Genomic DNA, 26,493 nt, shown 5'->3' with positions numbered 1-26,493 from the left:
GCGGGGCCCGAGAGAGAGCTGCTCTTAGAATGGAGGTGAACCCTTGCTGCCGAAGAGCCCAGGAGATGACAGACATCTCCAGCCGACGGCCGTGCGATCCTGGGTCCCCTCAAGCTCACGAGAGCGAGAGCTCATCTCTAGGACATGCCCAGGGGGTGCCGGAGCTGCAGAGAACCAATGGGCAGACAAACAGGACTCCTTTTCCTCAGTTCCAAGCCAATTCAGTCCAGGACACAGCATGAAGTCATGAAGGTCTTAAATAATGCACGCCACCTTCACAGAGAGCCCCCAGGCCTAACCAGACACCGGGATCCAGCCAGGACCCCAGAGAGCATGAAAGCAGGTGCCTCACCCTCCACTCCAGGCGCCCCCATGCCCCAAACATGGACCCGGTGCCAAAGACTGGCATCAGTGAAGTGCCTACAACACACTTCCCCCTAGAGAAGCAGATATACAGCAGGAGCGGCAAGGATGTTCACAACACAATTGTTTATAAAGAAGGAGAGGAAACAGGGCCATTCGTCCAAAGAACAGAAGATTGGTTAATTTATGGAGCTTCCAGACAACAGAATTCCATGCAGCTAGTATCGATGCTTCGTGAGCGTTTCTTCGCATGCAAAGGTATTAAACATTTTAGGTTACAATGTGAGCTTCACTGTTACGTGTATAATCATCCCTTTCGTGTCAAATGAAATACGGAGGAGGAGGTGCAGAAGGTCAGAGATCAAGGCAGTTACCGTGGCTATCTGGGTAAGGAGATTAAAGGGATTTTTCTCCTTTTGCTTATCTGCATTTCCTCATTTTCCCTACCACGAACAGATATTGCTTTGTACAGTTTAACAACAACGAAAAAAAGACGAAATCAGTACTTTAGCTTCTAAAACCAGGGCACAGTTTCACCTGCATTATCTCTTGTAATCCTCAAACCAGAAACAGATGCAGCAGCTCCAGCCCTGCCTAAGTGCCGCATCCGACCTGAACCGTGGATGCCATCCACGGCACCATCCACGGCACCATCCACGGCACCATCCATGGCCGTTTCAGGCTCTTTCCTCCCATCTGTTCTGAAACTCTTCTCCTCTGGTGGTGGTACCAACCGGGGTCTCTGGGGGCCCAGGGGTGTGTTCGGGGGCACAGAAGGCACCTGCCCCTGGAGAGTTGTACACCAAAGGTGTGTGTGTTCATAATGTACATTTTTCTGGGGAAGAATCTGGAAAACTTTATATTCTTAGAGATGGCTGTGACTCCTGAGAGGTACGACCCACTGTCCTGGGCCCTCCAGAGCAGCCCTCTGCTCACCTCCTCTTTGTTCCAGCTAGCTCCTTCATGGATTCCCATTTTCCAGATCCTCCTCCTCCCTCTACCTGGGCTTCCCGTGACCCGTCCTCTGTCCTAACAGTCCTACCTGCCAGAGATGTGCCCTGCAAGACTGCTGTCCCTTATCTTGGAGGCTCTGACAAATCAAAGCAAGCTATGTGTCTTTGTAGGGGGGTAAATGTACCTGGTGACTTTTCTTACAGATCTGGGTGGTTTGCACCCCCCTGAAGCCCACCCATCAGTGGCCCCTGTAGTAGGTTGAATAGTGTCCTCTAAAAACTCATGTCCACCCAGAACCTCAGAATATGACCCGATTCAGAAATAGGGTCTTTGTAGATGTCATTAGTTAAGGATCTTCAAGATGAAATCATCCTGGATTTCGGTTAGGGCCTAAATCTAACGACTTCTGAGTTCCTGACGTCCTAAGAGGAGAAGACGCAGAGCCGCACAGGAAGCAGGACAGAGGCAGAGAGAGGAGGGACGTGGCCACAAACCAAGGAGCATCAGGAGGTGGCCAGGAACGATCCCCCCAGAGAGCCTTTGGCGGGAGCACAGCCCTGCCCACACCTTGATTTCTGTACCGTGATACATATTTCAGAATTCTGGGCTCTAGAACTATGAGAGGATACATTTCTGTTGTTAGAAGCCACCACATTTGTGGTCATTTGCTACAGCACCCCTGGGAAACGGACACAACCCCCAATCCCAGAGAGACTGGAGGCGCCAGGTTAGAAGCTCTTCGGTACGAGCAATGGTCTCCAGGTCTGCTGTGCTCCCCGGACGTCCTCCACCCTTCATCCTCAGGGCGCCCCCAACCCCAGCTCTCCTCCATCACTCCAGATTCAAGACTGGTTCCACTGAGCCAGGCTCGGCAACAGCCCTCTCCGCCATATCTCACACCCTCCCCTCACCTCCCACGTCCTATTAATAAAACAAAGTAAAAATTAAATTACTTCTAACACACCCCCAGTCTGCTTTCAAGAGGGCTGGATGGTTTGAAATTCTAATTTGCTTTCCGAGGTCTTAAAATAATTTCACAAGAGCCCCGGCGAAGCCACCCCCACCCCCGCCTGCATCACACAGCAGGATTAGACAGCAGGAGTTCAGGCTACGGCATCAGAATGAGAAGGAAGGAAGGACAGTGCCTGGACAACGGGAGAAGTGGGGTCCACTTCCGGCCCCCATGCAGACTGTAGCTGCCATCTACAGCCATCTACAGAGGGGGACCCCAGCCCTCTCTGGACCTCTGTTCTGCCGTCCACAATATTCCATGGGAGGCATTCTGAGGTCTGGCCAGACTAATGCCACTTCTTGGCCACAGCCAGTCTCGAAACCAGAGATTCTAATCCTTTTTGATTCATGGACTGTGGCAGAGTCTCTGGTGCTCACCCAGATCCAGGCCCCCTCCCTGGCCCATGGACAACTCACTTCCTGGCCTCAGGTGAGGAAGTGAGATCAGTTCTGGCCTGTGAAGGTGAGCAGGTGAAGGTGAGCGGAAAAGATCACTTCCAGGGAAAGGAGTCTAAAAGGCATGGGGCTGGGGCGCCTGGGTGGCTCAGTTGGTTAAGCGTCCAACTCTTGGTTTCAGCTCAGGTCATGATCTTAGGGTCATGAGATCGAGTCCCACACTGGGCTCTGCGCTCAGTGGGGAGTCGGCTTGAGATTCTTTCTCTCCCTCTGCTTTTCCCCACCCCTCTCAAATAAATAAAATCTTTTTTAAAAATTTTTAAAAAAATAAAAAAAAAGACATGGGGCCATCTCCCTGGGCCGCCCCTCTAGCGGTGACCGTGGATGCCCCATGGAGAGATGGGGGAGCCACAGATCCACCCTGGAGCTCAGAGTTACAGTGTGGAACGGAGCCATCCTGGAGAGTCCCTCAACTCATCTCAGACGCTGCATGGGCAAGAGCTAGACTTGCTTGTTTTAAGCCACTGAAATTTCAAGACATATTCGTTAATGCAGCACAGCCCGGCCTAGCCTGACTAACACAAGTACGATTTCCTTTTAAGGATCTGATGATGAAGACTCAGGGCAGAAACTAAAATGGACATTCCGGAATTCACAACCTGACAGCAGTCAAACCCAGACAGCATGGCAAAGAATTTAACAGACAAGGCAGGTGCGATGCAAGGCAGGAGGGGTGGTCTTGGATTACCTCTAACTCCAGCCACGTGTGGGGCACAGGGCAGAGGTCAAAGACAGCTTTCCACAGAGATCCACCCAGGCTGACATTGAAGGAGGAGAGAGGGACAGAGGAAGGAAAGGGATCCAGGAGAGGGGTCAGCAGGTGCAAACGTCCAGAGGGGAAATCCAACAGAAAGCTGTGAACCATTCAACATGGCTGGAATCTCAGGGCATGTTGGGGCTGGAGTGGCAGGGAAGGGAGCAGCAGGGATGGGGAGTGACTGGAGGCTCTTCTGTGAGGCTATCCTACCTCCAAGCAAAACCAGCCCTGGGGAGAGGTAGGCTTACGGACGGGGCCAGAAACATGCCCAGCTTCTCCTGACCCTGAAGAGGCTGGTGTCAACAGTCCCTCTATCATCACTTCTTCTATGGCGGCCCACGTGCCACCTCACACACAAGCAGGAGCATGCAGTCAGTGTCTGGGAGGGGGGCCCCAGGATGCCCCACCACTGCTAGCCTTCAACCCTCAGATACTCACTGCTTGAGGCTCATCAGACACAGGGTGGTGCCCAGGACAGCCCATTTCCACAGTTAGAGCAGAAAAGGCCCTCAGATCTCTGGTCACCCCCCTTCCTTGTACCGAGAAGATGGGCAGAGAGTGGGGAAGCAACTTGCCTAAAGCCACACAGCAAATCCACGGCACAGCTTTGGGACCAGAATGCAGACCAGGCCCCAAGCATGCGTGCTTTCTTTTACTTCTCTGCTTTGTAAGATCCCAGGGACCTTGAGATTTCTGTTTCACGAGAAACTGGCCCTTCCCTCAATCAGGAGTCTCACCCAGCAATAAACCTTCAGCCAACCAGGTATCACTTCTACTTTTCATGCAGGAAGGAAGGGAAAGGACCCAGGGTCTCAGTGGGAACAGCTGTGCTTTGTGCTTTTCATGGGTTCTGGTGAGCCCCCAGGCCTGTGTCCCTCCCCCCAGCCCCCCCCCAAGACCTAAAAGACATCCTAGCGTACAGACCAAAAATGCTGCAGCCTTGCAGCCCCTCTGCCCAATGAGACTCCACCGAAGAAAGAACAAGCCCTTTGCGGCACAGCTAGAAGAATCTCAAGGCTCGGGGCCTGGATAAAACCCCCTGCTCGTCCCCAAGCTCCCAGAGCTGCCTCAGCCAACCTCGGCATAAGGGCCACACCCTGACTTGTTGTTGGTGAGGCACATGCCCTTGGATAAGCACATGTCTCAAGACAGAGCAATTCCTAACTCTTCCCCAAACCAGCTGGGACCAACTTGTCTCCCACTCAGCCCTCCAGGCCACCACTGGGCACCATACCCGCTCTGCCAACTTCCAGAGCACGCAGCATCTGGTGAGCGAGGAAAAGGTAAGAGGCCATTTTCCCTGGCCTCAGATGGAAGGTTCTAGCACATACAACACCCCTCTGCTCCCTCACCATCATGGCAGACATCACTAATCCAACATCAGATTCTTTCCCACCAAGTCCAAGTGCAGCCTGGGATCTCTCTGCACCCCGGTTAGCAGCGGTCATCTATCAGAGCCGGTGCGCAGGGTATAAATACCTTCCCACACCTGCTATCACCGGCCAAGGATCTCAGGCACGGAGCTGCCTTCCACCTCTGGGCACGCATTTACCTGGTGGCATGAGTGAAAGAATCAGGACACACCGAGGAGCGGGAATGACGCATGCCAAGGACCCTGGGGTAAAGGATTTCAGGAGGCACTCTACCGAGCAAAGGATGCTGGGCACGCAGAAGTCACTGGTGGGGAAGGTGGGGTTATGCTGTAAACAACCAGTTGGCACCCAGGAGAGGCTAAGAGGTTCCTCAAGGACCAGGACATGGTATCTTAGATTTCCTGAAGATTCTGACCCGGTGGAACATGCACATGATTTGCATTTTTGAGGAGCTGGGCTTCTTCTGCCATGCTGAGTTCCTGGCTTGGGAACAGAAAGCAAAGAAAAGGGACAAATAGGTCCCTCTGGAAGCAGAAACATAAAGAGTGAGGCCACTCTAGGGATTGGTGCTAGAGCCAGTCTTACTTAAAAACCCTCACAAGTGAGCTGAGCAGAAGAGCGTGAGTGAAATTGCCAAGCTTGCAGATGGTACTGGCTGCCAGGGAGGGAATATGAGGCCATCAGGGACACGTGGCAGGGAAAAGGGGAGAGAGAAGCGCGGAAGGGAAGCCGAGTCTGCTCTGGAGAGTCGGGCTCCGGGAGAACGCAGCTGCCCAAGCCCCCGGGGGACTGCAGGGGGCCCCCTTCCCACCTCCGGGAGCACACAAGTCCTGGCTGCCTCCTCCAGGCACCGAGCAATCAGACTCACCAACCCAGAGGATCCCTGCTGTCTTCTAGGTTGGAGGCAGTGCCTCTTAGAGAGGACAGCTCGCGCCAGAACCCAGCAGAAGGGGCAGGATGGAGGTCCCCTCCTGCCCCCATCCTGGTGCTGCCCTCACCACGAGCTTCTGTCCACAGCTCTAAAGCTTGCTATGGCTCCCTGAGGCCCTCAGGGGCAGGTCTCAAATCTTGGTCGAGGAGAAGAGACTAAGGGGTGCCAATCCTGTCATTTACAGGCTGTGTGACCGGGGCCAGTGACCCCCATCTCTGTGCCTGGGCATCTCCATAGTGCAGACAATGTGACCTGCTGCCAGAGTTGCAGATGAGAGATGGCATGTGACCAGCACTATTGTGTTATCAGTCTCCCGAAGACCTTCAGTGTGTTTTCTGCTCAGCCTCCTCGCTGGCATGCCCCCCCTCAGCCCTCAGAGGTTAACGGCAGTCATACAGAACCTTCTGCAGTCTCTCGGGCATGCTGCACTTATATCTACGTGCCCTTCTGTCTGCAGTGCCCTGCCCTCCACCCCACCTTAGACTCCCATGTAACTGCTCCTCTTTCAGTTCTCTCACTGAGTGACACCGCCTCGAGGAAGCCCTCCCTGACTCTCCTAGGAAGACCAGGCACTTCCCTATACTGCCCTGGAAATCTGCTCTCCTAGCTCTAAGACCTTCCCTCTGCATACCATGCTGGGCTCATGAGCCCTGGTCTGTCCACCCCACCAGACTGAGAGCACTTGGGGCAGGTGAGTGTTGAGAGGGAAAGAAAAAGAGAGAGGAAGGGAGAAGTCTCAACAAGTTCCAAAAGAGAAGTTCTCAAACATAAAGAGGGACATGGAATTGAGGCAAGCCAGAACGGAGATGTACCTTTGGTGCTGAATCAGGATGGGGACCGAACTGGCCCATCAGATTTAGCTCTCGCTGGTGTGAGTGATCCTGGCAGGAACCAGCACATACCCCGGGTCCAGGCCTGCAAAGATTTCCTTTTGGGTGTCACCTCTGGGTCCACCTGAGCTTTTAATGCTGATGGCACAGCCCTGGTTGGCTGGACCTCCTGGCCTCTGGCACCTGTCTGTTGACTTCCCTCTAGAACCTTCTGCCTCCCCAGTGCAGGGCTTATAATGAACTCAGTCACTACCATCCTCAGAGCCAACCCTCTTTCCTCCACTGCCACGCAGAGCTAAGTCAGGCTCAAGAAGGGAATCCATAGGGTGGGCAGGGCCAAGACCCCCATTCCTGTCCCGTTTACCTGACCCCTTGGGTCCCAGACCTCCTGCCCAATGTCAGTCCCAGGTCTCTAATTTCCTGGGGGTTCTTCGCCAACCCCTGCCCTATCTGGCCTCAGTGTGCCCCCCTATATTTTGAGATTCAGACTTAATTCTGCTCTCATCTGACAAGTCCTCTCTGAGGAGCTAGCAGGGAAGCCCTTCTAGACTTTTGTGGGGGAGCATTTCCCAGGAACCTCTAGGCCTCTTGCCTCAGCCCCAGGCTCCAGGGCCAGGCCCCCTGCATATGAACAGGTAAATGAAGAGGGCTACAGGCCATGTGAGAGGGGGAGGCAGAGCCCCACCTGGTGGATGCATCTGAGGAGGTGAGAGGAGACATCTGCCGCCAGATATGGGACATAGACACTGGCACCAAGGCTCCAAAGAAGGTGCTCCTCAACCTCCTTCCAGCAGCCCCCATTCGGCCTACAGTCTGGTGCCCTCAGCCGGAGTCAGAGCAGGGGGGCCCTGCCCTCACCCGCTATCCCCCTTGCTCACTGTACTCCTGGATCTCTAGCTCCCTTCTGTTCCTCAAACACTCCAGGCATGGGCCTACCTTAGGGCCTTTGTACTTGCTGTTCCTGCTGCTGGAACATCCGTCCCCCAGACAGTTGCACGGCTTGCTCCTTTACCACTTTAGAGTCTCTACTCAGATGGCACTTTTCCGCGGGCCTTCCTCGGCCCCTGGGGAGTTAAAATTGCAAATCTCCCTAAATATTCTCCAGTATCCCTTTCCCCATTCCCTGCTTTATTTTTCCCCATTACACTTAGCACCATCTATCTACCGTAAGCTCCATGCAGGCAGGGGTGTTGGTCTGATATTTATTGAGCCCCTACTGTGTGCTAGGCACTGAGGACACAGCAGTGGACAAGGCAGCCCACACCCCTACCCTCAGCTCTGCCGTTTGAGCCAGTGATCAGCCAAGATGCCCAGCATGACTGAAAGCATGCTCTTCGGACTGCCCTTGTCTATGAGAGGGAGTGAAGAAACACCTCTCGGGTCACGGTGAGAACAAGAAGTCCATGACAATGACACATAAACACAATCCCACCACTTTCTCTAAATGACCCTGCGGAGGCAGCAGCATGTCGCCCACTTCATAAAGCAGAAAACAGAAACTCAGACACCCTGTCCACCTCACAATAACCAGCATCTGTTCGGCACAGGCCAGGCACTGTCCTACACACTTTGCAGGGATCACCTCCCTTAATCTCTCACTAACCCTGTGAGAGAGATCCTCTTATTATCCACATTTTACAGACAGGGAAGCTCGAGCACAGAGAAGTCAAGCCTGGTGCCAAAGTCACACAGCCAATAGGAGAGCAGAAATCTGAGCCCTTGTGGTCCCATCTCTTCTCCACCAGGCGAGACTGCCCCCCACATTATGCAAGGTAGGGCAGAGCAGGGCACTCCAGAAACGCTCATTCCAGATGGGAAACTCCTGGACTCTAAAGCACAATAAATGCATATGTGGAGGTGGAGCCTGACCACCACCACACCCCGATTTGGCCATTTCTGACACAGCCTGCACTGAACCCTTGCTCTGAGCGAAGAAAGCGCTTCCTGGGCCTTCTCACTTCACTGACATGACTCAGGTCCTCTCATTTCACTCAGGAGGGCCCAGAGAGGTGAGGCAGCTTGCCAAAGCTCACATAGCAAGGCGTGGTGAGTGGTGAGCACCTGACTCCCAGCCCAGCACTTTGCTGCTGGCCAGGAGCTGCCTGAACAAAGAAATTCTCTGCTTCTCCCAAACACATAAAACAAGTCCCTAATCCTTGTTATTAATGTAAATAATATTCCAGCAAAGCAAGCAAGCTCCCTGCCTCCCCAAGGGGCTTTGGGGATTACGTCTACAGTGTCCGATGCAGCAAGGACAATAACCAATTGACTCTTATTAAAACTCCAATAATGTTGGTGTGATTGCAACTTTGATAAGAGTCCTGCTGTGAGCGGGGGTCAACCACATTAGGAAAATGTAATTAGACTAATAAATTCCAGGCAATCCTTTTTCTTCTCTCTCTATTTGCTCCAAGGAGGAGCCACTCACAAGACCTTATTACTCACGGGGAGGCCCCACCATGGGCTCTACCTTCAAAGGAAAGTGGATTCTTAGATCCACCTGGGTCTGCCCACAGAAAGACCCCTGGGCTCCCAGAGCGCCAGAGCAGTTGGGACTTACTGCCCAAACAACAGAAAGCTCAGAGAGCTGCAGATGCATGGGTGGGATAGGGGTTTCCTATAGAACCCAAGGTGGTACCTTGAGATTCCAAAAGACCAGCTTTGGGGGGTCAGCAAGGGGACCTGAGAGAAGGAGCCGCTTCACCCAAGTCCCAGAAGCCATCCTAGCCCCAAACTGCAGGGTACAAGCCCGTCTTCCAAGGGGAGGCGAACCTTACAAGGAAGTCCCCCCGTTTAGAAAAGACCCCTCCACTCCTCCTAACTCCTGACCTTCCAACGTAGAGTGAATTCTGCTGTCACACTTGTGAAAATGCAAACATGCTCTGCTGAGATCCATAGATTAGGGAACAATGCGAGTATTGCACAAATGTCACATGGCTTACACATCATTTCTTCCACAACAAACACCGGGTGAACAGAAAACCACACCGGCTGAGCTGCGCAGCCGAGGAATACAGGAAACACACACACCTCACCGGACAACGGCCCCGCCCACCTGCACCTGCCACTACAACGTTCCACTCCATTTCCCATGACTTTTCCTCCTGTCACTTCACCAGCAACCTGACGCCCCCTCTCTATCCCCCCCAAGCCTATTTTATATTTTTTCTCTCCGCCCACCAGGTTTTTGCTATCTTTACTTTCCTCTCCCTCTTGTACACACAACGGCAGGCATGGGAACTGGGCGGGCAGCCAGCAGGGAGAGTAGGCGTAACTCCCACATGCAAACTTCAGGTTTTTTCAAGATGAAGCGCCACATTTATTTAGTAGGTATATATTTCTTAACCTTAAACATGGAGAGAACTCGGCCACCTTTCATGAGATTCCTACCCTTTACTGTGTGTCACCGATAAAGTGCCTGAGTGTTGTGCCTAACTCCATATTCCCTGAAACCCTGTGGGATTGTACTGTGCAATTTTGCATTACACAGTGATTCGGAGGCACGCATCTGTCTGTCGGGTTACAGCAGAAGGGGTTTTCGCATGCACAAACCACGCTGTGAGGCACAGGTGGTGGAGGATCACGTGCCCATTGCACAGAAGCGGACGTAAAGTCCAGGGTGAGTACAGACTCACCAATCTCCTAGGCAGCTCATGCTGGCCCCCTGGTCTCGGATTTTTATGTTTATTACGCATCTATTCTGTGTCTGATACTATGCTATGCACTTTATAATCAAGCTCAAGGCAAGAAGACAGAGTGAGAACAAACTTTAGAGTTCCTGAGTTCAAATCCCAGCTCTACAGTTTAGCTTTGTGACCTCAAGCAAGTTATGCAACCTCTCTGGGCCTCGTTTTCTTGTCTGTGAAATGGGAATAGTTCACAGAGAGGTTGTAAGGATTACAAAATTTAAAAATGCAAGAGGACATTTACTGTTTTACACTGTGACCTGAAACAAGGTCTGGGGCAGAGGAACCACCCTAAAAATGTTGGCTACTCTCATTATCAGGGCTTACCCTACAGACTGTAGATTCCAGTGCTAGCTGAAAGGTGGCAGGGGACGGGAGTGTTGGGCTGGGGGTGAGGCTCTTGCAGTTAGACCCAGCTGCAAATCCTGACTCGCCAACTTCCTCCTTTGTGGCCCCAGACAGGTGACCTGGGCTCTCAGCCTCAGTCTGCTCATCCATAAAGTGGGGTAACAGTTGCATGCCCCTTGCAGGGTGGCCGTGAGAATTCATGGGATTCCCTGTGCCAGTCGTTCGTGCAGAGGGCCCAGCACACGAAGCCCGGACAAGGCAGGAGGTATGACCCCAGACTGCCTCTGCCTGTGGGCGTGGGGCTGCCTCATCTGAACATACCCGTTCTCCCAGTGAGTTTCCCCAGAAATGTCCCTCCCCCAGGCCCTAGAGTGCAGTAGCCCCACAGGTGCAGGAAGAGAATCCACTCTGGCTTCCTGGGCCTTCTGAAGGTCATCCTCAGGACCACTGACTCCTTGCCCAGGTGGATGTCTCTATATCTCGTTGGAGAAGGTCTCTGACACTTGGGTAGCCCAGACTCTGCCTCCTAACGTCCATCACTCCCCAAAGATGCCGGCACCAGGGTTTGGGGGAAGACTTCCCCACAGCAAACTGCTGGTGGACAGGCCATGTCCCAGAGGACAGGCTTCTCCCTGACCCTCCCAGGCCATACCCTAGCCCTGGGACAGGAGGCCGGGACTACGGTGGACATGAATGAACACTGCTTGAAAACCTACTGGCCGCCAGGTACCAACTAGGCATTTTATATACAGTAACAACTACTCCGTCAGGGAGATCCTCTACTTCCACTTTACAAATGGGGAAACTGAGGCTCAGAGTGGTTAAATAACCTTTCTACCCTGGAGCACAAAGGTAGGAAGAAGCAGAGCTGGGAGGGGACAAGATCCAGGACCGAAGTCCATGTGTTTCAACCAAGCATGCCTGCCCGCCTAGCCAGAGGGTGTATCCAGGTGTCCTGCTCATCTTCTACCCCCCAGCTCACCCACCGGTTCAATGGGGGCAATGCTGGCCCCATGCACATCACTGGATTATTCAAGAAGCAAGGAAGAGGGCAAGGGGCTTTGAGTATTAGGAAAAGGGACCTTGAGAAAATAGGACCCCCCCCACACACACAGACACACACACCATGTCCCCAGTGACCAGAGCCGCAGGAACCCAGCTCAGACCCAGCAGCGTCTGTTCATCCAGCAAGCCAGCCTCCCCCAACAGTGTGTCAGGGACATCTGGCCTCTGCCTGAGCACTTTTAGTGACAGGAGCTCATGATGCCCAAGGCAGTCTGTTCCAATGAGTTGCTAGAGGCCTCAGAGCAAAAAATCCACCTCCCCGTCAATTCTGCCCACAAATACCAGAGGATACCCCCGCTGGGATAACATCTTCCCTTCCTGAGCGTGATTATTATGCACGCTCTCTCCCCTGGCCCAAATCATCTCTTTCTGGGCCAAATATTTTACTGCCTCCAGCCCACCCTCCCAGGATGAAAAGAATAATGGCCAAAGATAGAGGTAGTATCAGTGACTAACACTTAATGAACACATAATCGGCGTTATCCTACATCGGGAGTCAGCAAACCATGGCCCATGGGCCAAATCCAGCTCACTGCTGGCTTTTATATGGCCTCCGAGCCAAGAGTGGCTTTGGCACTTTTAAAGGGTTGGGGAAAAAAAAAATCAGAAAAAGAAGGCTCTTGGGTGACACATGAAAAGTATATGAAATTCAAATTCTATTATCTATAAATAAAGTTTTATTGGCACACGACCATGTCCATCATTTACATATTGTCTATGGCTTCTTTCAAGTCCCTACAGCAGACTTGATGAGTTTGGCAAATGAGATAGCCCACAAAGCCTAAAATGTTTCCTAGCTGGTCCTTTACAGAAAAAGTGTGCCCCAAAAGTTCACTGACTTATATTCTATACATTTTACATGTACCATTTCAATCTTACAATAGCCTATGAGGACGTTAGTACTATAGTCTTCATTTTATAGACAAGGATGCAAAAGCTCAGAGATGTTACCTAAATTGCCCATGTCCCACAGCCTCACGTGGTAGAGCCAGGATTTGAACTAAGGCAGCTGGACTCCAGTGTCTGTGCCTTACCCACTCCCCTGGTCTTCCTGGTGGCGGCCTGGGGCTGAGAGCACACACCCCAGCCCCAGGGCAGCCATCCCTCTCCCCTGTCTATGGGCCCTCTTGGCTTCACTGTGCATGGTGGGAATGACCAGAGAAACTGCTTGGCCCATTAGCCACTCTGACCCCTGTACCCTCTTCTAACCCTGTTGGCTTTTTTAGGGTCTTTCCCAAGCCCAACCTAAAAAGGACCAGTGAACCCTCTGCTCTCTGGATACTACAGAACTGATCCACAAGCACCCTCCAAACTGGGAACAGTAGCAGATGTGATATAAAATCAATAGCTCTAGCCAGAGGTCTCTAAAAATTCACAAGAGCCAATAAATCTTGCTCTTGGGCTGCCCACTGGCTTCCAATAAACCTGTCCTGCCCATGATCTTGCAAAGGTAGAAAGGAGAAGTCCCTGGGTCTGTGGTCCAGGTTAGAGAAATCTCAAGGCCACCCGCCCTGCTTTTCTCTCTCCAAATCTACGAGAGGAGAAGGTAGCATGCTCTGTTGCCGTGGAAACTAGGCTAGGCTGTGTCTGCACCAGGAAGGATTAAAGACAGACATAAGAGGCAGAGGTAGTCCAGAGGGACAGAGACAGGCTCGGGGATTCCTAATCTGTGATTAAAGTTTCTCAAAGAGGTTTCTACCCCATCATTATTTCTGAGCTCAGATGCACATTACAAACCTCAGGTTCATCAATAAATACAAATCAATAGATCTAGAAGGCAAATATTTGATTTTTATTTATATGCATATGAAACATAGCTGTATCTCATCCAGCTGGAAGAAACCCAAATGATCCAGCCCTGGCATTGCCAGCTGGTGACCCACTGGCCGATTTCAGCCCAGGAAGCTTCTTTCATTGGCCTGCATAATTTTTTTTCCAAAAATTTCTAAATGAATCACTAACATTTAAATTTTGAAATATTTAAGAGCGCAACTCAGGTTTCTGGCTTTCCTTAAAATAATTCAAAGGTCTGGCAATAGCAGCCCTATATAGTGACAACAGGTTAGCCCTAAGCAGGAATTGCCCCTACAGGCAGGGCAGGTGCCCGTGGGGCGCCTACACCCCCAGCATCTTCTACCCTTGCCCATTTCACACCTTTGTCTTTCCTGGTAGGCGGAGGGCCCCTGCAGGCATTTGCATTCATGATACCCCACCTTGAGTACCACCACTCCCATTTTACTAGTAGAAACAACTGAGGCCTATGGAGAAGAAACGTCTTGCCTAAAAATGCAACGGTGAATTCATGACAGGGCTGGCCTCTCATTGTCCAGGGTAGGACTCAGCTCAGACCTGTCTGGAAGGAAAGTCTAGAGGTGGGGTTAATATCTGTCAGCTACAAACGTGTCTAAGGTGAAAATTAGATTTTTCTGCTGACTCCAGTTCTGCTAGCTTTGTTCTAGCACTTTGTAGGGGGGTGGGGGGTAGAGACTCCTTGGACCCGCTGCAACCCCGCTGCACTGGCCACACCTGCCTGTCCCAGACATGCTCTACGTTGCCCAAGAATACGGAGGAAGAAAAGTAAGTGGGCAGAAGCCCAGAGCAGCTCAGCAGCCTGCCCGGCTTCACAGCTGATGATTCTGTAACCCGGACGAGGCGAGAACGTTAGCCAGGCCTGGGATCAAACCCCCTCTTGGCTACTTGCTGGCTGTGTGACCTTGACCAAGTCACCTGACCTCTCTGAGCTCCAGTCTCTCTCTCTGTGTAGCCGGGGTAAGCAGCAGTACTATCAAGTCGGGTCGCTGTGCAGGGTCAATAAGACCACAACAAAGCATTTAGTGGAGCGCAGGTACACAGTAGGTGCTCTGCCAAAGCATTCCTCCCACCTCACTTCCACCCCAGCCAGACGCAGCCACCCTCCTAAATCTGACCTCCTCAGACAGGGGTTCAGTTACGTGTTCAGCCTGTAGCTCCAGCAGCACTCCCCACTCCCTCCCAATGACTCACCAGCGACTCTGCACCTCAACAAAAGCCAGCAGGCTCGACCCTGCCTCCATGACCCTGCCAAGCCTCACTCGGAACACCCCTCCCCTCCGTCTGAAGACCACCAGGCCCTCAAGGCCCAGCCAGACCCAGCGTGGCTACAACCTCCCCCAGACCCAGAAACCTCTGTCTACTCCAAATTCTGCTCCACCAATCACTCGGAGTAATCTGGCCCTACTCTCTAACACTCTGTGTGGGATAGGCTTGGCCCTTGGCACCTCAAAGGCCAGGACAGCTCACACATCTCTGAGATCCTTGCTGGGGACAGAGGGCATGTGTAGCAGCCAAGCACCTGTCCCTTCTTCTTTGGACACCGGCACACCCAAATGCCTTTCCAGGACTGACCTCCCCTCCAAAATGCACTCTTGGCACAACACCACCAAACCAGGACCGGTCACATGGCCCAAACCCCATGCATGAGATGCCTTCTCTCCCAGGACCTGGAATTCCCAGTCCTGCAGAATCATTCCAAGCCAGCTGGGGCCACCCATCCCCATGGGATCTCGGAAGGCTCTTGGTTTCTGGTCTTTCCCAACCAGTCCTTCTGCCAAGCCTCCGACTCTGCAAGCTGCCTCCTGATCACCTCCTTTCCTGATGTTGGCCAGAGCCTACTCCCATGGTTTGCCCAAAAAAGAGCCCTATCTGAATCTCTAAACCTCACATCACATAGACACATGCACACTCAGCTCCCAGAACCAACCCTACAGACACCCAGTCTTGTTAGAGGGACTTGGGCACAGCCAGACACGCCACAGCCCTCACGCTTTTAGGAAAAGGCCAAGCTGCCAACCACTTAAGTAAGACGGCTTAATGCCTCCTGGTGTCAGCCCACGGAGTCCAAGGGAGCTGAGAAGCCATGAAGTGGGTGGTGGCTCTTGTTTGAAGAGATAAATAAAGGTAACAACAAGATGGAACTGAGCAGATAACATATGAAGCAGGTATTTCTGCAGATGCCAAAAATAGATATTGAGCGCCTAAGCAGGATAAACACAGCATGCACAGATCTTCATTCAATATTCAAAGAGCAAAGGTCTTCCGAAGCACCCAGAGACTAATGAATAAGGCAGCCCAGCGGGCTCCACAGACTAGCGCCCAGGGGCCGTGGCACAGAAGCAGTCAAACTCACCCCCAGCACAAGTGCAGGGAAGGTCCTAGCTGCCAGGGAAGGACACGGAGAAGTCAGCCAGACAAAGAAGGGTCAAGAGGAGAGATTTCTAAGAGACTCCTTAGAACCACCCTGGTCTAAGCAGCTGGTATCATCTCTCCCCTGTACCACCAGCTTCCACACTGTCCCTCTACCTCTACCTCACCTCCCACAGCCTGCCTTCAACAGTGGGAGCCAGATCATGTCATTCCCTCTGGGGGAAGAGAGACTCAAATGCACCCCCCCACCAGCATCTCTGCACTCAGCCTTCTGACCTTACCTCCTACCACCCTCCTCATAGGTCCTCAAGCATGCTACAGGGCCTTTGCACACACAGTTCCCTATGCCTGGAATCTCTTCCCCACATTGTTCTTATGCTTCCCTCCAGTCTCTGCTTAGCCCACCCCTGACCACACTGGCTAGTCTCCCCCTCCCATCACTCCACATTTCCTTTCTATTCTTTTTCCTCCTTAGCTCTCCCACTCTGAAACTGCGTCATTTGTCTGCTTGTGATTTGTCTCCCTCACCTGGAATGGAAACTCCATGTGGGTGGGAAATCTGTTCTGTCCAGGACCGAATCCATAACACCTAGAACAATGCTCGGCAATAACAGAGACCCATAAATAAGGCTGAGTGAGTGAATGAATAAGGAATGAACAAATGGACTAATGAGCTCCCTGAACAAGAAACACTACACATCCCGGAATGCCAACTTTCTGCCATTTGCATGGTGCAATGGTTAGAAGCTTGGTGCCAGAGACTGCCTGGGCTCCAGTTCAGGCACTATCACCTCCCAGCTCCCTGCCCTCAGGTCAGCACTCCCTCTCTGGGCTTCAGGTCCCTCATCGGTAAACTGGGGACCATCAGCGTGGCAGGCTGCCAGGAGGTAAAAAGCATTCCCACTTACAAGGCAAGGAGGACAGTGCCTGCTGAGCCCTCAGAGCCCAAGGTCATGATTTTTGCTTTTATTATCACTCTTCTGTAACAAACTTGAGTCAGGTGGTAGAATCGTCGGGGGGGGGGGGTCTTCCTTAACGGGGCATCTGCACCGAACGGATGGGGATGGCAAGAGAACACACACCATGGGCACGGGAGACACAGGTTCCAGTCCGGCCCTGCCGCTCCCATGCCGCACAATGTCCCGGCTTGTGCAACTTCTCTACCCAACCGGGTGAGGGCCATGCACTGCCCCTGGCTGACGGGGCTGCCGCGAGGCTCCAGATTGGACCAGGAATGTGAACACAACCCCGGGGAGACAGGGAATCAACGCATCCCACTCATGGATCATTACTGGCTCTGCATCAAGCCAGAGTTCAAAGGTGACGCCTCCGACACACGCCGTGAAGCCCCAGCTCCCTTTGGAGATGTCACCGGTGCTTACGAACCCTCAATTACAAGGGCAGGGAGTGTTCCCGCTACTCACATTTCGGTCACAGTATCATCCAAGAGCTGAGGGTTGTGCCGGGGAAATTATAGTAATTACTCCGCAGGAGGGCTGGCTGTGCGAACTCCGGCTGATCTCAAGCCTGGGGTGAGCTTTAGCTCCCTGGGAGCTGGGGGGACCTCTGCCTCACCTTGGGGCCCCAGGGAACGGCGCCAATATCACTTCATGAACTCACAGCTTCTGTCAAGCCAGGTGGGCAGGCGAGCCTCACAGCTGAGAACAAGGGCATCAGGTCAGGGCAGCTGTGCCCACCTTGTCCACCAAGAGCCAGACCTTACCTCGCCGGTCAGTGGGGACAAGACAGTCACACATGCTGTGAAGGAAGCAGGGATGATGGCGCGTGTATACCTAGTTGCAAGCTCAGGGCAGACCCTCCAAAGAGGTGAAACCTGAGCTGGTGTGGGGAGCCAGCCATGGAGAGGGACCGGTTCATAGCGTTCAAGCAGAGGTTTGTGGTTTGAAGGCAAGGAGGGGCTGTCCTGCCTCATGAGGTTCACTCCTGCAAAAGTGAGAGCCCCCCCATGCCAGCCCCCATCCTAGTCACTGGGAGATCCCCAGCTCCGGGGACCAGGACCGACCAGGTTGGGAGGAAGCCACCTGCCACATCCTCCTCGGAGCCCCGGGCTCACTGCTCTTGACCTGCTGCTTTTCACGTGGTGGGGGAAGCATCCAGCACCTCCAGTTGGCCCCCTCTCCCCACGGACTCTGGATCCCAACAGCATGCCCCTCCCACCTGCCCTCTGGCTGGAGCCCCCCTGTTGCTGCACAGCTGTCCACTGAGAGTTAGGAGTCCCCAGTTCCTGAATCTGGGTCTCAGCCACAGTCCCCTGGGGGAGCTTGTAACAAAGTACAGGGAGACGCAGATCCAACCCCGGGTGATGGATTCTTTGATCTGAGCAAGGCCAGGATTTCATTCTGATGCTTGGGAACCATAGGCAAAACCCTCCTCCATCCATTACACTCAACCATGAGCTCACCGGGGACAGAAACCACCACCCCAAGCCCTATATCCCCAGGGCCTGGCACACAGTAGGTGCTCAGGGGAAGGTATGTGCTTATTAGCAGAGTGAGTGGAGAAATATTTAACTAGATCAAAGCCCCCCCTCCCTGCCCCAAAGGTCACCAATGGTCCACTGTGCTCCCATCAAGCAAGACACAGGGGTGACCTGCTCTGAACCTGGCCACCCGGGCTAAGTGGAAGAAAGGGGAGGGACCAGAGATCTGGGCACAGAAATGCCTGATTCTGAGCCTCAGTTCCTTGTCCTGAGAATGGGAGCACTGACTCCATCTCCTATAAGGAGCAGAGAATTCAAGGCTCAGGGGATTGTGATCCTGATAGGTGAAGGCCCCTCAGAGGCTCCCAGCCCAGCCCTTCCCACCTGAGAATGGCCCTCTCTGTCCACCTGAACAATGGGCATTGGCCCCCTGCTTGAATACTCCCAGCAATGGGATGCTCACCACCTTACTAGAAAACCCATCGCACCATGAGGCAGGCTGGCCCGGAGCAGCCCCAGAGCCCACGCTCACACTGATGCCACAGAGAAAGCCTCCAGGAGGCGGCCCTTCCCAGGTGCTTTCTGCCACTGCCGGGGGCCCAAAGCCCAGCACCATCCTGGGCTGTGGGCAGGGGCAGAGTGCGAGCGAAGAGGCCACAGTCCTCTGCAGGAGGCTCCCTGGAAAGTCGGAAGGGAGAAGCAGCTGCCGGGCCTCGCAGCACACCAGCTTCTGCATGAACCCCCCCAGGGAGCCAGGGGTCAAAGTTGGGAGGAATGAGGGCCTCAAGACAAGGAGAATTGTTTTTACAGAAATATGCAGCTATTAAAAGGCAGGCTCTTGGGCTACGCTGGGGCTGCAAACGAAGTGGGGCTCGTGGACGGCCAGCAGCATGCGGGTGAGACAGGGAGGGGAGGCTGGACCAGACATCAGGCTGGGGCGGGGGGGGCGGTCCGCTGGGGGCCCTCAGGAGGCTGAGCCACTGGAAAGACAGAGGGACCTTCAGAAAGGAGGACTGCAGGGTCATACCCAAGGACTGCCCCACAGCTGCCCACCAAGGGGAAGGACCAGCCAGAGGCTTGCGCACACATCGAGGGGCCCCTACTCAGCTGCACCCATGTGGCTTTGTTTCCATCTTCTGCCGTCTGGGTCTGGGACACATCATCTAAAACCATGATGACCAAGATAGGAAACATAGAGGACTCATTGTCTCGTTTAACCCTGGTGGCCCCCCTGAGGTTACCCACCCCACTTAGCAACAGGGAAACTGAGTCTCAGACTGAGGCGCAGCGCCCCCATCTCAAAGTTCCCCAAGGGCAGACACCCACCTCTCCACATACTACACCTTGTCAGCTCCAAGGCTCTCAGCCTCTCGTTCTTGGCAGGGTTGGAGGGTGGGATGAACATTAAGGATCATTTTGCTCCAAGCCTTCTCATGCCCAAGGCACGCTCACAAACCCAGAAGCCCTAGGAATCCTCCCATGGAGAAGGCCTCTAGCTAATGAAGAAGTGGGAGGAGAAAAATGTAACCAGCCCCTGATGATATATCTCCTGGCAGAGGAGGGATTCACAGCCCCTTCCTTCTTCTGGGAAGAAAGTCACCAGACTCCCCTCTCTGGCTGGAAGAAAGGGGCCCTGGGAACCACAGAGAGGGCCCGGGGTCCTGCATCCAGGGCTCAGCAATGGGGAAGGGAGGCCAGAGTGGGGCACCAGGGGGGGAGCTCCGAGGTTCCTGGGGATCCCCATGCCTGGGCCAGGAGGAGGCCGGGTGCATAGGATTCAAGCCTCCCTGAGTTTGGGTGGGAGAACCACGGGGCAAGGACATACAAATATGAGGGAACCAGGGCTGTCATCTGCTCAGCGGGCCCTTCTGAAGACCCCAGCACCCCAGCACCCCCTCCCTGCCCCCACATAACACCTATTGCTTCCGCTGAAGATTCATCGGAGTGCTGAGCACTGTCTGAGATCATTTTATGCCCGGGTTTGCTTGCTGATCATGTGCCTCCCCTGCCCAACCAGAGGCACCACGAGGGCTGGCTTCTGGCTGTGCCGGCATCTCCTGCCCCTGGCATAGCATCTGGCATGAGAGGGCATGGTTCAATAAGTAAGTGCTGACTTCAGTATAATACAGCCTGAAACCAGCTGGACCCTCTCTCCACCCAGCCCAAACCCTTAAACCTGGTTCATGGCAGGTAAAATCAGGGCAGCTGACAGTTACGTTGCCATCCTGGCGTCCAAGGAGGTAGGAGCTGGGGGAAGGTTTGGGGGAACAGAGGAGCAGGGAGAACCAGTGACCAGGAGCCATGCCCAGGACCACCACAGGAGTGCCCCGACGGAGACCCCACTGCCCACCACAGACATGATACCCAGGCAGGAATGAAACCACCAAAAATCCCGCCGTTGTCCCAGAGCCCATCGGCACCTTTCCCAGGTACCCACCCAATCACAGGGGCAGGGGAGAATTCCAGAGACTTGGCTCGCTCCAGCCTCAAAAGCCTCCCCTCTGCAGAGGTCTCAGTCCTCAGGGACAGGAGCCTGAAGCAAGGGATACACATCCCAGCCCTTCTCCTTGCCTGACCCGAAGAGGCGAGCGAGGAGCCAGCCACATACTCATTCCACTGTCGCCCGGCCCTACGAGTCAACCTTATCATCCCCACTCACAGGGAGGGAAACTGAGTCCCCACGAGGTCAGGGTCCTGCCCAGCAGCACAGCCAGAAGCCAGATGGTCCCCTCCACAGCTGATGAGTGACCAAGTCATTGGGAGGATCCAGGGGCTGGGGAGGCTCAGGGAGAAGGCCTCCCCGGGGCATAGGGGCAACCAGGCCAGAGGGCTCAGCTCCTCATGCCAACCCAGCCCCCCAGCTCGGCTGGCCCCTGCCCTCCACCCCCCTCAGCCCCAGGCCTGTGGCTCCAGAGTCAGACACCAGGGGCCTTCAGGCCCAGTGCAAACCACTGCTGAGTGGTCACACTCGAACCACCTGGCAGAGAGAAAGGGACCGGGGGAGAGTTACCTGCCCCAAGCAGAGCCGTCCCTGGAAGCACTGAATTCTGATGGCTCTTGGCCACACATACGGGCTTTTCTATGGCTGACTCTGAGGCATGAAATTGTGGCCAGCTGTGGGGGCCTAGGAATGAGCCTATGGTTTTAAAGGGTGCACGGGGTGGGGGGGCTGGTTTGTGCTTGACAGGCAGGTGGGCAAGGGAGGCAAGGAGGAACAGAATGGCCTTGAGAAGACCCCTGACCCAGCAGGCAGGAGACTGTGTGCCTTCAGACACTCAGGCTACAGAGCCCCGCATTCGAGGGTTTGGACCCTGTGAACCCCTCTCTCCAGGGAGGGGCAGTTCACCTCCACCCTTCGTCCTGGGGACTCAGTTATATTTGAGTCCCTTCCAGCAAGACCCACCTTACTGGCCCTCTGCAGCCACTAGAGCCGCAGTTACCCCCAAAGTACAGTCCTGTGTTAAGCATCAGAAATAAGATGAAGAGGGGCGCCTGGGTGGCTTAGTCGGTTAAGCGTCTGCCGTCGGCTCAGGTCATGATCCCGGGGTCCCAGGACTGAGCCCTCTGTTCAGCAGGCATTCTGCTTCTCCCTCCTCTATGCTCCTCCCCCCTGCTCATGAATGCTCGCTCACGCTCTCTCTTTCTCCAAATAAAATCTTTTTTTTTTAAAGAAAGATGAAAAAGGGGGTAGACTTCTAAGACTCTGTTTCCCCCAAGAAAGCAGGAGCACCTGGGATCAGGTGACCTCAGATGAGCCCCCTCAACACCCCCAAACCCTCCTGCCCACAATGTCACCTCCATCTCCAGATGCTGAAGGGGTTAAAACAAGCCAAGCACTAGAGGAAAGCCATATATTAGTGGCAGAATGATGCTGGGCCCCCATTTCCAAAAATCTTCCCGCCCAGTGTTTTTGGGATGGACACCTGGTAATTAATTGTCCCATTTTAAAGATGAAGTGATAGAGGCTCAGCCCTTACATGAACTGGTCCCACGGAGTCTGTGACAGCAAGAACCTGGCCCAGAGAGACTGCAGCTCTGTGCCGGAGCCTGGCTCAGGCCCCAGGGGAAGAAGGGCAGGAAGCAGGGAAAGCAGAGACATGCATCCATTAAGCACCTGCAGTATGCCAGACACTGTCCAAGGCCCTTTGCATCCAGGATCTTTCTAAATGCCACAATGACCCCCAAGGTTCAAATACAGCGCCCCTCTTCTTCCTCCCTCTGCAGAGAAGGACCCACCCCCCAGCAACCCAACCCCCTCCAGCCCAGACCATGATGGGGATCTGGCTCACTCTGATAAGGACATCAGCAACCTTATTTAAAAGTCACTACTCCACATAATTAGAGGCACTTACCCCCTCAGATCCATCCTTCTCCTCCGATTGCTTTTATAGCCAGTAATAACTCTCAAAAATTCCTCAACAGATGGAAATTTTATTTGACTAATCATGGCTGTTTGACTAGCTGGGGTGCGGCAGCTCAGGGCTCAGTCTGGCAGGGTGCCTGCCCACTGAGGTAGCTGTCAAGGGGCTGGGCAAAGAGCCCAGAACCCAAGGCCACCTTGAGGGTCCACTCCTCAGAGGGAAGGCCCAGAGGGCATGGGAAAGTGCCAGGCCCTGGGCAGCACTAGAAAGCTGGGGCCCTAGCTTTTCTGGGTCTAGAGGCGCCTCGGGATGGGGCACCAAGTCACTTCCCCATGCCTCTAGGTTCTTGGTCTCTCGATCCACGATGGTTAGTGCCAGGAAGAAAGTGGGACATCCTAGCTTAAGCACCTAATAATAAAAGCATGCTGGCTGCCACCCACTATGCACCTGCTCAATGATAGCCCCGTGCCCAATGCCCACAGGCATTATCCCATTCAGTCCTGCCCACAATCCTACGAATGCATGAGGACATTCCCATTTCACAGATTCGCATCTAGATGATGGAGCAAAGTCACAGGCCTGGAGTCACTAGGCTGAGCTGCCACCTCCATCTGGGGAGTTAAGAGTTGGTGCCCATCCCCCCACTCACACAGGACCAAGTGATCCTTCTAGAACCCACACTGAATTTCATCACTGCTATAAAAAAAAAAAAAAAAAAAAAAAAACAGGCCCACAAAACTCCCAGTAAGCCCTCAGCACCCTCTAGCCAAGATGAAAGCCCCTTAGGCTGGCCTTCACAAAAGATCCCATCCGAAGTATCTATCCAAGAGATAATAAACGTATTACACCGAAAGGCTGGTCCAGTGGAGAATGTGCAGAGCAAATTATTCCTAACAGCCCCAAACTGGAAATATCAACATGAAAATGGATGAACAAACGATGATTTATAACGCGCAACGTGAATCACTCTGCAACCAATCAGGAGGGAGGATCCACACAGTAATTTGAATGGGAAAAGTTCCATATTAGGAATGATTCACTGTAATAGAAGACTGGATTCACAAGAGACTGGCTAGAAAGAATTAGAGAGAACTCTAGAGAACAGTACGAAGAAAGAATCCCTCTCTGGCTGACACAGAGCCCCTAAGGAGCAGCTCACCCGGGGCTGAAGAGAACCCCCAAGGAAGCATCCCCCTGCGCCAGGCTGAAAGGTGTCCCCCCAAGGCTGAGCTAGAACCCCCCAGGAAGTACACGTACATGTACACACACACACACGCACCACACACACCACACAAACACGCACCACACCACACACACCACACACACCACACCACACACACACCACACACACCACACCACACACACCGCACTACCACACACATGCACACCACACACACACGTACCACACCACACACACACCACACACACCGCACCACCACACACACGCACACCACACACACACGTACCACACCACACACACACCACACACATACACACGCACCACACCACACACACACCACACCACACACACGCACCACACACACACACCACACTGAACACACACACATACACATACCACACTAAACACACACACCACACATACACACTCCACACACACACACCACACACATACACACGCACACCACACACACACCGCACCACACACATAAACACCACACCACACACACACACAAAGCACACTGCACACCGCACCACACACACACGCGCGCACACCACACACACGCACCACACCACACACACCACACACACGCACCACACACACACACCACACTGAACACACACCACACATACACATACCACACTAAACACACACACCACACATACACACTCCACACACACACACCACACCACATACACACCACCCCCCACACACACACCACACATATACCACCTCACACACACACACACACATCACACCACACACACACCACACGCACCATACCACACACCACACCAAACACACACACAACACATCACACACACACCACACACACCACACACACACACCACACACACGCACACCACACACATGCACCACACACACACGCACCACACACACACTACACACACACCACACCAAGCGCACTACACCACACACACACGCACCACACCACACACACACCATACAACACACACACACACGCACCACCTCACACACACACACACAAACCACACCACACACACATACCACACCACACACACAAGCACCACACCACACACACACGCACCACACACACACGCACCACACAGACACACCACACACACACACCACAAAACATACACAACACACACAACACACACACCACACCACACGCACTACACCACACACACACACCACACACACTCCACACCACACACACATGCACACACCACACAGAAACACTCACCACACCACACTCACACGCTCCACACACCACACACACACGCACCATACACAACACACACATGCACCACAGCACACACACCACACACACACACACTACACACACACCACACACACACGCACCACACGCACCACACCACACACACACGCACCATACCACACACCACACCAAACACACACACAACACACACAACACACCACACACAACGCACCACACACACACATACCACACACACACCACACACACACCACACACCACCACACACACACACCACACACACGCACCACACCACCACACACACACACCACACACACGCACCACACCACACACACATGCACCACACACACACGCACAACACACTACACACACCACACCACACACACGCGCGCGCACCACCTCACACACACACGCACCAGAACATACATACGCACCGCACCGCACACACACACAAACCACACCACACACAATACACACACACCTCACCACACACACACCACACCACACACACAAGCACCACACACACACGCACACCACACACACACCACACGCACACGCACCACAGACACACCACACACACAACACACACACAACACACAACACACACACAACACACACACAACACACAACACACACACAACACACACACCACACCACACGCACTACACCACACACACTCCACACCACACACACACGCACCATACCACACACACACAAGCACCACCTCACACACACACACACACCACACACACACACACGCACCACACACACACCACACCGCACACACGCCGCACACACGCCGCACACACACCGCACACACACACACACACACCACAACACACCTACGCACACCACACACACACCACACACACACCACACACACACACGCACCACACACACACCCAAGGCTTAGTTAGAAGCCCCAGGAAGTACACACACACACACACACCGAGGGCCGCCACCCAGACTTTGTTGAACCAGACATGCCTGTCGCCCACCACATGGCAAACGCTTGGCTTGGTGCCACACCGGTGGAACTTGCTAGAAATCCACCCTGGGGGCCTTACCAGAAATCTGCCCTGAGGGATACCGCAAAAGCCGCCTCCGGTGAGCCACCTCACCTCAGAACTGCCTCCTCCTGCTGGGGGAGCTGCGGGAGCCTGGGAGCCTCGAATCAGGAAGCAGGGCCCTGGGCGCCGCATGGGCTCCCCAGCGCCCTCTACTGACGCAGATTGGCTGGCCGGCCGGGAAGGAATTTAAAGGGCCCAGCTCCATTTCCACCCAGCAGGCAGGAAGGATCAGGGATAAGTCTGGAGCGGCCAAGGCGATCAGGG

At 53.8% G+C, this 26,493-nt stretch overlaps 1 protein-coding gene across 3 annotated transcripts in view; it reads right to left on the bottom strand.

The window, feature by feature from the left end:
• ACTL8 (actin like 8) overlaps window positions 1-26,292 on the bottom strand; it is a 61,980-nt gene extending 35,688 nt beyond the window's left edge. Inside the window, exon 1 of one of the 3 annotated variants that reach the window (XM_027625613.1) lies at window positions 26,227-26,292. Coding sequence is in view for 1 of the 3 variants with exons in the window: in XM_027625604.1 (XP_027481405.1) it covers window positions 22,749-22,762 (14 nt within the window). In the remaining 2 variants the exon portion in view is untranslated. Of the gene's footprint in view, window positions 1-22,748; window positions 22,817-23,603; window positions 23,649-26,226 lie in introns of those variants that run through there. The other 2 variants (XM_027625621.1, XM_027625604.1) reach the window with 2 other exon arrangements.
• Window positions 26,293-26,493: the final 201 nt, after the last annotated feature.

Source organism: Zalophus californianus, chromosome 4 (genome assembly GCF_009762305.2).
Source record: "Zalophus californianus isolate mZalCal1 chromosome 4, mZalCal1.pri.v2, whole genome shotgun sequence".
Lineage (NCBI taxonomy): Eukaryota > Metazoa > Chordata > Mammalia > Carnivora > Otariidae > Zalophus > Zalophus californianus.
Note: the sequence above shows the minus strand (reverse complement) of the source record. Positions and strands in the feature narration are given on the sequence as shown.